General features: G+C 36.2%; 1 protein-coding gene across 2 annotated transcripts in view; it reads right to left on the bottom strand.

The window, feature by feature from the left end:
- The window catches only part of LOC128992650 (probable ubiquitin carboxyl-terminal hydrolase FAF-X), a 61,429-nt gene that overhangs the window by 26,427 nt on the left and 22,813 nt on the right, over positions 1-12,189 (bottom strand). For both annotated transcript variants that reach the window (XM_054416336.1, XM_054416338.1), the window contains exons 12-22: positions 11,833-11,933; positions 10,194-10,441; positions 9,596-9,710; positions 8,694-8,902; positions 7,494-7,616; positions 6,945-7,083; positions 6,064-6,168; positions 5,413-5,550; positions 2,767-3,012; positions 1,598-1,752; positions 52-247 (exon numbers count right to left, since the gene is read on the bottom strand). In XM_054416336.1, coding sequence (XP_054272311.1) covers positions 52-247; positions 1,598-1,752; positions 2,767-3,012; positions 5,413-5,550; positions 6,064-6,168; positions 6,945-7,083; positions 7,494-7,616; positions 8,694-8,902; positions 9,596-9,710; positions 10,194-10,441; positions 11,833-11,933 — 1,775 coding nt within the window. The remainder of the gene's footprint in view (positions 1-51; positions 248-1,597; positions 1,753-2,766; positions 3,013-5,412; positions 5,551-6,063; positions 6,169-6,944; positions 7,084-7,493; positions 7,617-8,693; positions 8,903-9,595; positions 9,711-10,193; positions 10,442-11,832; positions 11,934-12,189) is intronic.

Genomic DNA, 12,189 nt, shown 5'->3' with positions numbered 1-12,189 from the left:
TTGAACCACTACACGGACAGTTCAGAGTTGTAGATTGTATAAAAGCCGTACCTGTGCAGCGTAGTTGTCGGCCAGCTGGCACGCCACATTGCGCAGCATGTACTCCGTGTTGTTGTTCGGCACAGAGGCCAGCGCATGTTTGAGCCTGTCACTGCTGCTGCACTGGTCCTCTAGACAACGGAACGTCACATGACCGAGTGTCGCCAAGAGCAGCTTGCAGATCCTCATCACTGTTAGGTACGCCGACCTGGACAGAAAATTATTGTTGTTGAAACCTTGGAGATGACTTAACACAAGATTGCTGTCCACAGCTTATGTCCTCAAATTAGAATAGGGAGGTGTATTGGATGGTACGTGTTGATGTCATACATTTTTACTGTGTTTGTGTAAGGGTGTCCACCAGGCCAACCAGAAAAAATTCATGAGTAAAAATTCCAAGGTAGTTCAGGTCGTACTTTTTATACTAAACTTTTCTGTTTTAGCACTAACACAGGTCGTTATTTTGGTTATCGGAAAAAGCATTCTCAGTTAAAGAAACAAAATTTATGATTACTGTAATATTGCCTGACACGATTCTATTCAATTTTTATATATTACTGATTAAATCATTTTAAAATTAAATACTAATCCTTAAACCTGCAATTCATCAATAACTTCTTAAAAAAATGAATAGGTAGTGATTTTTATGTTGATACCAAAATTTATCGAATCTCCATACAGACACCTGAAAAATAAATTGTTAATACTGATAATTTAAATTTTGCCAAACTTTCTGTAAGGATTACTACACCAACCCCTGTCTTTATGTACTTTCATATAGTATGTAATTTTGGAGTTATGGGTTGTTTTTCAAGTGGCCTACAGAAATTCACGTAGCCAACTTAAAGTTCTAACCAAGCCCTACTAAACAAATTAAATAAATACCACGTTAAAGGTAAATGAAGATATTAAAAGAAATATAAAAATAAAACTTTCAAGAATTGTGCCATTTTGAAATTTTCGGTCAAGCCAAACTCGAGGTTATATCGTTTATCATCTAACAACACTGTCGTAGAGACACCATCATCGTTTTCTGCAATAACTGAAAAATCCTGAATTTCTCAATCAGTAACAGAAACATCACGATCACAGACAACGACAATGACGTTACTCTGATTCTGGGAGACGATGATAATGACTACACGGCGGCAGGAGATGTTCATGATCTTGCCGATATCGCGGAAGATGATGATGTCTATACGGCCTCGGAAGATGTTCATGATCCTGCTGCGACCGTGATAAACAGTTCAATATTACTTTGGCTTTGAATCTATTTTGGCTAGGAACCGGCACCGGTACCGACCCATCACTACTCAAAATAAAAATAAAATTCCTTCAGAGAATTGTGTTAAGTTTTTGAAAATGCAAATTTTCATAGAAAGGAACATAACACAAACATTATTTCTATAAGAGCCAGATAACAACAGCATAGAATTTCAAAGTTGTGTTTGCATTTTGGGTGACAAAGATGATGACAGAGAGTAACAAATAAAGCCTACTTCCCATACACAAAATGACACAGTACTATTGCTATTTTTATACAATAATATTTACAAACCTTTTAGTAGCAACGTCGGCATTAGGCAGAAAATTATTCTTTGTTAGCATTTCTAATATAACATGAGCATCTGGACTGCGGAGGAAGTTCATTTGAAACTCGAATGCCTTCTCTGATAAAGGGTCAGCAGCTGGCATCAACAGGGCATACATAACCTGCAACAAGTACTTGGTTTAGAAAACTTAACTGCGATCACAGCTTTTGTACATTTATAATAAACCTACTTCTATGCATTGTTGTGGTTAAAGTTATATTATCCAATATTAACAGGAAATAAAACACTTTACACACTTTTATTTAGCACTCTTTCGACACCTGATGAGCTACAAATACTCACCAAGCTCTAATGAGGTGCACAAGTTAACCTAACCCTAACCTAACGTACACTTATGTATAGTACACTCGCCTATTACAACACAGAACTAGATGTATGATAAAAATTCTTATACTAGATCTAAAATGTACAATTAATTTTACTTTTCACAGAACAGTACTTTGCAACTGGTGAATGCAATAAGATTGCTTTTAAATAGAAAATATGGGGAAGTAACAGTATCTAAGAAATCACCATTCAAATCAGGGATTAAAGTCTATAATATCCTGTAAAATTTAAGTGGCATCAAGGATTGCATTCTTGTTTAATCTCATGAGCGTAGGAATATTTTGGTTGTCATCATGCGCACCAACCAGAACAGCCTACAACACAACCAGAACAGTCTACAACAAGAAGAAAGACTTTGCAACTGAAGAAGGGGCTAGTTGTTCCAAAATTATATTTTTCATATAATTTTGAAATCCTAATCCTAATCCTATACGCCAACTTTTAAAGCAGACATAAAGTCGTCCATGCTAAATAATGAGATTAAACCGTTAGGTATGACAAAAATGGAAATTAAATACTTAACCTTTTCGTACTAAACAATTGTATTTAAGTTTGTTATGCTAACTTATAAATTAAAATTTTATCTTATGCTTAATTTCTATCATGGAACCCCCAGGAATACATTTTTTTACATCTTGGACTTCCAATTACAGCAATTTGAATTTGTACATAATGTCAATATATGGAAAAGATGAGACTAGTAGAGGAAGATTCGGAGGACCGAGAGAACTGGCGACAACAAGTTGGCGAGGCCAAGTACCAGCTTGGGTACAAGTCAATAACTGACCTCGAGGTTGTACAGCACCCGGGATGGACTGTCACAAAAGAACATGTTATCCACTGTAGGCTGGGGATCCTCCACAGTGACAGTGGAGTCACCAAACAACAGCTGTAGTCTGGCCACAGTGTCACTGTCCGGGGGGATCAGTTTGAGGATTGCACGAGCGGCGTCACGCAAACTCTCGTCATGCAGCTCACAGCCCAGGTCTGCCACCGCGAAGAAGAACTGAGCATGACCTCTCTGCGACATCAACTGGACAATACAGAATCACAATCTTAGACAAACCACTGTTAAACATTTTAGGACCTTGATAAAATTTGACATGCAAGAAAGGGCCAAGACAAACTTCAATACATAACGTAACTGATCCAGTAAATTCAGGATATTGTAATGGATAGGTTTAAAGACTTTGGGTACCTTACCAGGGTGTATAATATTTTTTTAGGGGAAATTCCAGGTTTTTTCCTGGGTTTTTAAAGTTTTTCAAAATTCCCGTGTGAATGTTTCCCACATGAACATTATATTAATTCTCGTGTACATGTTTAGTTTTTAGTTCCATTAAAAATAAGACCAATTTAAGACTTACAGCAGGTAAAGTATACATCAATATACTGTTCATCGCATTTGTATATTTCTAATAGATCTTAAGTTCAGTGAGCTAGTGTTGAAAAAATAATAATCTTTATTAAAGTAATTATTTTCATTATCATCATTCTTTAAGGCTATAAAAACATTGTTTATCTCGATAGCAGCAAAATCCTCAATATTATCTCCCTTGTTCATGAAAACATTATCATTGGCGGCAAAATCACTAAAATATTCCAAGCCGTGTAGATGTCATTGTTCTCCCGCAGTCACGCAAATGCTATTGTCGTCGTCTGCGATTGTGGTGTTTTTGTAAAAATAGGCTAAGTTTTATTTTCTTAATCCCTTAATATAACAAACCTCAGGGTGTCTAATTTATTTCCATTACAAAATTCAAGACTAATTCCAGACTTTTCAAGACTAATTCCAGATTTTTCAAGACTAGTTTTTTCAACAATAAGTGGGTGTTGATACCAAAATGTATCGATTCTCGATTCTTGATACCGATACCATTTTTTATAGCTTAACCAAATTTTCTAAATAATCTACACCAACCCCTGTCTTTGTCATAAAGTAGTACTATGATAATGTTGTGTTTTCAAGTAAAGAAATAATGCAGCAATAAAAAATTCTAACTAGCAAAATTGGTTTTTTTTTATCATGAAATCTTCCGCGTACCGTACGTTTAGACATCATCATTGATTGCAGCGGTTACAGAAACGTGATCGCATCATGAACATTTCCCGCGGTCTCAGAAACGTCATCGTCATCGTCCGCCATCGCGGCAAAATCATGAACAATTCCCGCGGCTGTTTAGACATCACCGTCATCTCCCGCGGCCACAGAAACGTTATCGTCGAAGTCATCTCTCGCGATCGCGACAAAATCATGAACATTTCCCGAGGCTGAGCAGATATCGTCGTCTCCCGCAGTCACGGAAACGTCATCGTCGTCTCCCGCGGTCACGGAAACGTCATCGTCGTCACCCGCGGTCACGGAAACGTCATCATCATCTCCCGCGATCGCGACAAAATCATGGACATTTCCCACGGCCGAGCAGATATCGTCGTCTCCCGCGGTCACGGAAACGTCATCGTCGTCTCCCGCGGTCACGGAAACGTCATCGTCGTCTCCCGCGGTCACGGAAACGTCATCGTCGTCACCCGCGGTCACGGAAACGTCATCATCATCTCCCGCGATCGCGACAAAATCATGGACATTTCCCACGGCCGAGCAGATATCATCGTCGTCTCCCGTGGTCACGGTCCGCGATCGCGGCAAAATCATGAACATTTCCCATGGCTGTTTAGACATCACCATCATCTCCCGCGGTCACGGAAACGTTATCGTCGTCGTCCGCGATCACGGTAAAATCATTAACATTTCCCGCGGCCCTGTAGTAGACATCATCGTCGTCTCCTGCGGTCACGGAAACGTCATCGTCATCTCCCGCGGTCACGGAAACGTCATCGTAGTCGTCCGCGATCGCGACAAAATCATGAACATTTCCTGCGGCCGAGCAGATATCATCATCATTGGCTTTCGCGGTTACGTAAACGAAAGACGACGATCGCGGCAAAACATGTAAATTCCCGACTTTGAAATCAAATTTAAGACTAAATCCCGACTTTTCAAGACCATTTTGAAATTCAATACTAATTCCCGACTTTCCCGATTTTCCCAACTACTAGACACCCTAAAACCTACACAAATAAAAAATATCAGTTTTAAAATTGAAATAGGGATTATGTATTGTTCCAAACATAAAACAATTAAGTAACCAAATTTAAAATGAGGTACCGATGGTATCGGAACCGAGAATCGATTTTTGTTAGGAACGGGGTCTGGTACCGACATTGAAAAAGTGGTACCGATCCATCACTAGTTTTCAATAAAAAAAAATCTTAACAAGCAGGAATATATAGACATTTTTAGTAATGATAATACTGGAAGTCCCATTATCAATTATCAAATGTAAAGTGTAAGGCATTCTGTACTAATTACATACGATTGGGAATACAAGTTTCTAAGAACGTCTTTAGTGATAGTGACTAAGCTGTACAGTACCACTCCAGGCAGTGTGTTCTCGGCCTCCAAGTTGGGACCGTCATACGGGTGTTGAGGAGAACTGGTGGAACTGTCAGAACTGCTGTCAGGAGAACTGGCCATGTTGGCATTGGCTTGACTCAGCTTGGCTGACAACACCTGCCATCACAACACTCATAGTAACTCATTGTAATTTGTTTAATGTACCTATTTGTATAATTAAAAAAAAATAATATTCTTTTAAATCTACCTTAATAGTTGAATGAACAAGGCAAATTCTTAAAAATCGTTTATGGGAAAATCACTTTAGATGAGTATTTTTCTGTGTACAATAACACGAAAAAAAATCAAGTGGGTTTATTTGAAATAAAAAAAGTTTTAACATGACTCTTTGGGACAATTTTGGTGTTTCGAAAGATCCATTGATGCATTATGAAAATATTTTAGAAATTAGATTAATTACTTGCTCTTTTGCGCAAAGAAATTAAATATGTGATATTATTTACCAAGTCACTAGTCATTAAAGAATCCAAAATAAGCACTACCTACTTTTAATTGATGTGAACATTTTTTTTAATTTTTTGCTTTAAATTATTCGGGTTATTTTCAATTAACTGATATAATGTTAAACAAAAAGGATTGGCCAGACAGACGCATCTATTGAATATTTACCGTCTTGTCTCTGATTGGCAGTTGTGAGAGCAGACGGCGGTCGTCCCCTGGATCCAGTAGGTCTCCATTGTTGTACAGGTCCAGCTTCACATTCGACCCTGCTGCCTGCAACCATCCACAATATTTAACTTACCTCAACTCAACTAAATACTCACCACAACAATATTGATCAATTCATATGGAATAACACAGTTATAAATGCATTCCAATCTTAAATTTAGTATAAAATGAAGTATTTGTAGATTGGCAAAAGAATTCAATAAAAGTTGTATGTAATGTTGTCATATTGTTTGTTTCATAACATAGTTTACCATAACCCTGAGCTGTAGATAAAGTAAGATATATTATTATTAAAAGAGTTGATCAGCTATAATAGTTTTCATATTTTTCTGAGCAGATCAAAATAAAAATAAATAATTATAATTAGGCTAAATGTTTTTAAACGCTTTTTTAAAATGTAACTAAACATTATTTAATGTAAAGTTATCAAAGTAATTTTTATGTTGACACTCACTTTTCCTTTTTAGCAAATTTTTTAATAATTCACATATTTATCAGCTTGCAGCTTATTTTAATGGAAATAAATTGTCAAAAAGTGATGTCAAAGTGGGTCCGTGTTGCTGCTAGCCTAATAGTAATCGTCCAGACTTGGGTGCAATAGCGCAATAGCGTGTTTAGTTTGTTCAATCCACAACATACTGAAACTCTTAGAGGGGGTTTGGACTGCTTTCTATTAAAAGTGTTTGTGATATTTTCACTTAAGGTGCCGCCTGGCAAAGTTGATTTAAAAAAAGATTAGTACTGTTAACAAATTTCAGTTTAAAGGTGTAACTGGAATAATCATTTTATGCGATTCCACCATATTTAGTTCGCAGGTTTACCTTGATGCGCCTGAGCACCTGTCGTCTGACTGAGCCCACAGTGTCGTTGCTGTGAGTGTGAACATCCACATCATCCCCTCCCTGGCGGCCTGGCGTGGTGAACCTCACCACCAGACCCAGATGCTTGCCTCGGCAGGCCCTACAGACAATCTTATATTAGGATCTGATGTGGTGCACTTTTAGTTAACAAGAACATAAAATCAGATAAGGATGGGAAATCAGTTTAAAGTTTGATTCGTGGCAAAATATAAAAAAAAAACTACTGCACCTGTTGCTCGAATTCAAGCAATTTCAAAGTATTACAGGAGTTATTTCAAAACGAATAACACACAGTTATAATTTCTGATGACTTAAAAGAGTCAAAACTCACAGATAATATAATCAATCACTCCACTCCAGTTCACATTTTATTATAACTTAAGTTTCTTACAACATGAACAATTTGCTGTACTCTTAACGCACAGTATTTTGCTCTAGCCAAAATACATCAAATGAAACCTCTAAATCAGATAAAGTAAGAGAGTTCAAGATAAAGTTTTGCTTCTTTACCTATGTAAAGGTAGCAGTTTTCTCTCCCCTGAGAACTCGCCGTCACACTCACTGATGTACTCCTGGAGGACCTTCATGACCCGACACATGGTGATGGACTTTTGTTGGTATTGCCGGCAACAACTGAAACATACATAAATGCGGGTGATGGAGAAATTCACTCATTTTCACTGAACATTTTATTTTTATTACTGTTGTATACACAGTAGTGTTTGTATAACTGGCACTTTTTGTTGGATTGTATTTGAAAGTAGAGGTGAGCAAACTTGAGATTTTCGATCGAGCTGAGCTTTTGGAAAAAAGCTGATGATGATGTTCCACTGACCATTAAATTTAAATTGGCCTGTTTAATTGTTTGCGTCCCATTACCCCAAAATGACTTTTTATAAGGGCATTAAGACAAGGGTTTGTGTAATATAACCAATAATTTTAGAAAATTTTGTCAGATTTATAAAAAAATTGTACTGGTGTCGAGAATTGATAAATTTAGGATATCAACACACTTCCAGTCCTTAATTATATTTTCTACCTTAGTTTTTTCAATGAATACAAACCCTTTAAGAAGCAAAATGCTTGTGGAGAATAAAGTATCTTTGAATTGAATAGTCGGACTGGAATTTTACTGCCAAAATGAGCTTCGCTCGGCCGCCGCTACGATTGCTCGCGCATCCGCCGCGCTACTCTATCTCTCTCTCTTTTTAAGTTGCCAATTCTTTGTCTCACTCTCTCAATCAGTCATATGACTTGGCAGCGTGCTCGCGATAGTCTACCTAGCGGCCGCCGCGGGAACTATAGAACATTCAAATATTTCCAGACTGAATTTTTTACAAAGGCATTGCGTTTCTTAAAGTGTTTGTATTAATTGGTTTTTGTTCCTTTGATACTTGTTGTGACATAAAAGATGTTAAACTTGAAAATATGTTGTGCTTTCAGCTCATGTTATTTAAAGATTTAATGCGGGCATTTTAAATCACAATGGTAAAATACAATACACAACGATTTGAGATCTGAAATCTGATCCTACTGATTAACATATTCTACAGGAATCAGTCATTTACTTTAAAGCCAGTCAATGGTTCAAATGAACAAAGGTTTCTTTTTTCACCCTTAGACTTAATCGTAGAAAAGGAATGTCCATTTCTATAGTTCAAATGTAGAAAGTGATTACAGATGCCCACACATAGAAGCTTGAGTGTTTACCTGTGAGGAGAATGCTGGACGTTGTTGGTCTGTGAGTGCAACATGCGCACCGTGCTGTAGTGAGCGTTGAGACGGTCCAGACACTCGGAGATGTAGTTCTCATGGAATAGTACACAGTTCTGTTGTAGCTTCGGCCCCAGATTGGTGCTCACCTCCTTCAGCAGCTCTATGGCTCGGCTGGCTATCTCATCACTTGTGTTGGTCACTACCTGTACACGGTACACACACTTGTGATTGTGGAATATGTGAAAACATAAGTTTGTAATTTTCTATTAAAACTTTACTTTAACTCAACTACACTTCAGCTGTAACTTAAAACCTGATTGTTAATTTTTAATAGGGTAAGTTTCGTATAACAACACATATTTTTATTTTATTTGGAAGAAACCATGAGAAAAAACAGCTTAAAAGCAGTGAAGATATATGTCCGAAAAAGGTTTTCATGAATTTCTGCCAGTATAAAATAACAATAGAAGGCACAACGACACTAAGTGTAAATGAAAACCGTGATACTTGGTTATTTAATTTTGAGTTTTATAAATGCAACCAAAATCTAAGTGTCCCATCATTTCTCAAAGAAGTGCATTGAAAACTGGGGGTTGTGAACCAAACAATAATATAGTTAGATTGTTTATGCAAACTCTTACGAATATCACAAGTAATTTTAAATAAACTATGATTGTATCTTTTAGCAATCTATTTTAAGGCCTTTCAATAAACTATGATTGTATATTTTAGCCATCTATTTTAAGGCCTTTCAATAAACTATGATAGTATTTTTTAGCCATCTATTTTTCGGCCTTTCAATAACGAGAGAAGGTGGTAATAAAATCCCCGATTGACATGTTATTACGGAATATTATCACTGTCAAACACAGCTATGACATACCAAATAAACTTACCCTCCAAATATACTCCATGCCAACAAGATCAACATCATCCATCATAAAAGCTCTTCTTTTCATTTTCAGTTTACCTTCTTTTGAATTCACAGCCTTGAAAAACCTTTCAAAGCACCTGTAAATGAATCAAGCATTACGACATTGTTTTGTACCTCATAATCACGTAAACAAAATATTTAAACTAATGAGTAACTTATCTTGTATTTGTTGGTACATTAAGTTATCTACCAGTTATTACAATTGTTGGCTAATAGAATGAAAAATGTGGTCAAAAGCTTTAAAAATTATGATTGTGACGATGTTTTGAACATGATCGTAAAATAAAACCATCAAGATTGATGGTTAGCTGAGTGGATATACTGCTCGCCTAGTAATCAGTAAACGTTACTAGTTCAATCCTGGTCTAAGTTATCTTAATAATGGTTTGAGACTGTACCCAATCGTCCTTGATCATTGGGCTTTTAATAAATGCTTCTGACTAAACGAGCTGTGAGTAACAAAGCAACACAAGGTTATTATTTTCATTCCACTCTCATCCTTCACTAATCATCAAATCAGCATTAATGTGTCACTGCTGTTTAAAGATAACATAACCTACTTCATTCCACTTTCAGTCAACAGCGTGGGGTCCAGTTGTAGGACGTTGTTCTCAAAAAACTCCTTGTTGATTGCCGGGTCCAGGTCTGGTTCCTCTCCCATCAGTTTAGAGAACCACTTGAAGCAGGCTTCACGGTCGGACATGAAGACTGCGTCCTCGGCGAGACACTGCCAGATCTGACGAGCCTGGTCCTTACACAGCCACAGTTGCCCCTCCTGACACAACATGTCATGTTGTTTTATACCTTCCTATAATATAAAAGACTTGCATGGTTAAATAAAAGCAAACACAGTGTTAAACAAAAGCAAATTCAATGTTAAACAAAAGCAAATGAAATGTAAAACGAAAGCAAGTTATATGTTAAATAAAAATAAATGTAATGTTAAAAATAAGCAAAAACAAAATATAAGGTTAAAAAAGCAAACAGAAGGTTATAATAGTGAACAGTAATAAATTGAAAAATTAACACCATTTTCCAAAAATATATGACTGACTGCGTGCAGGAATGCTGGGCATGCAAACTAAGGCACATTACAGTTTTAATTTTATTTAACTTATGCATATTTTTATTTATTACACATTTTTTATTCATAAAAATAGATTATTTATGCATATTTACTTTATGCAACTGTTAAGTCCGTTGTGTTACTGTTGCTGATAATCACAGTTGTGCCTCCAGTTACACGATTAAGTAAGTAACTACTAGGATTGGATTAGTAATTTGTAATTTATATGAGTAATTAATTAGTATTTTTATTTAAACAAATACTCATCAGATCAAAATCTGTCACATGCCTCTAATTTCCCTTTAAATGCTATATCAAGTTAGGTTGATAAGAAAAGTTATTTGATGAATGTAATAAACAAATTTACCTTTCTTTGGAAATTTTAAAAATGATATAGGCTAACTTAACCTAACCTGACCCAATTAATTACTTGACTTCCTAACTTAACAAAAACCAAATAATCAATCCAGTGGGACACTTTGGAAGCGTGATATTGTTTCAAAGTAACAGAAACAGTTACTTAGTAAAATGAGCATGGAATCTCCCAACTGTTAAAGGAACTATTACTCAGCATTTCTACAATCATACAGCCGTGTGCACTCCTTATAGTAGTTTACACAACGATTGCGTACAGTTAGTGTTAACGACACGAGTAGAAAATTTAAGGTACGAGCCTTGGCAAGTGCCTTAAAAACTTGTATGAGTGTCGTTAACACTATTTACGGGAGTTGCGTACACTACTTTACCTTGGACAGTGTTTTAATTACTAAAAATAACTACTCATAACTTTTAAGAAAGGATATGTTTTAGTTTATAACCCCTCATTGCCACTGACAGTGATGTAAAAAAACATTGTACCAAACATTAACTGCACCACTCAACAATTAAATTGGCCTGAAAAGCTGATTAGTTGAAGTTCGAATCATTACAATTTTACTTCTTCCCTCTCAATCCTTGAACCTCATTGGTCCGTTACCCGTGTTGTTTACAACTATGCTGTTATGTGAAACTTTTCAATTCTAAGAGCTGATCAGGCTTCTTAAAAGCTCAACTTAAGGCTTCTTAAAAACAGTTGTAGGTAAAATTGTTATTGTAACTATCACTACAAGGCATTGTTTACGATCTTTACTTACTTTGAGCAAAAACCTTAAGAAATTCAGCCTTTCTTGGACCTGTGCAACATGGTTGTATCTTTTATCTGGGAAGTAAGCATTAGGATCCAAATCAGGCTTATCTGAAAAATTAAAACAAAACATGTGTAAACTTATTTATGCCTACTCATACAGCAAAAAAGACAAAAATCAAATTTTTTAAATTTAATGTAGACCTACACTTATTCAATAAAATGTTTAAAGGTAAAGTTAAAGTTTGGAAACTGCAAAAACATAACAACATAAACATACTGTAGTTGAAAGTACTATACAGGATGTCCCGTAAATAAAAAGCCAAACTCCGGGAAATGGTTGTATGGGTCAAAATAAAGAGAAAAT

This window comes from Macrosteles quadrilineatus, unplaced genomic scaffold, assembly GCF_028750875.1.
Source record: "Macrosteles quadrilineatus isolate MER2022 unplaced genomic scaffold, UCM_ALF_1.0 Scaffold_4__1_contigs__length_99947679, whole genome shotgun sequence".
Lineage (NCBI taxonomy): Eukaryota > Metazoa > Arthropoda > Insecta > Hemiptera > Cicadellidae > Macrosteles > Macrosteles quadrilineatus.
This window is presented reverse-complemented; position numbering and strand designations above follow the sequence as displayed.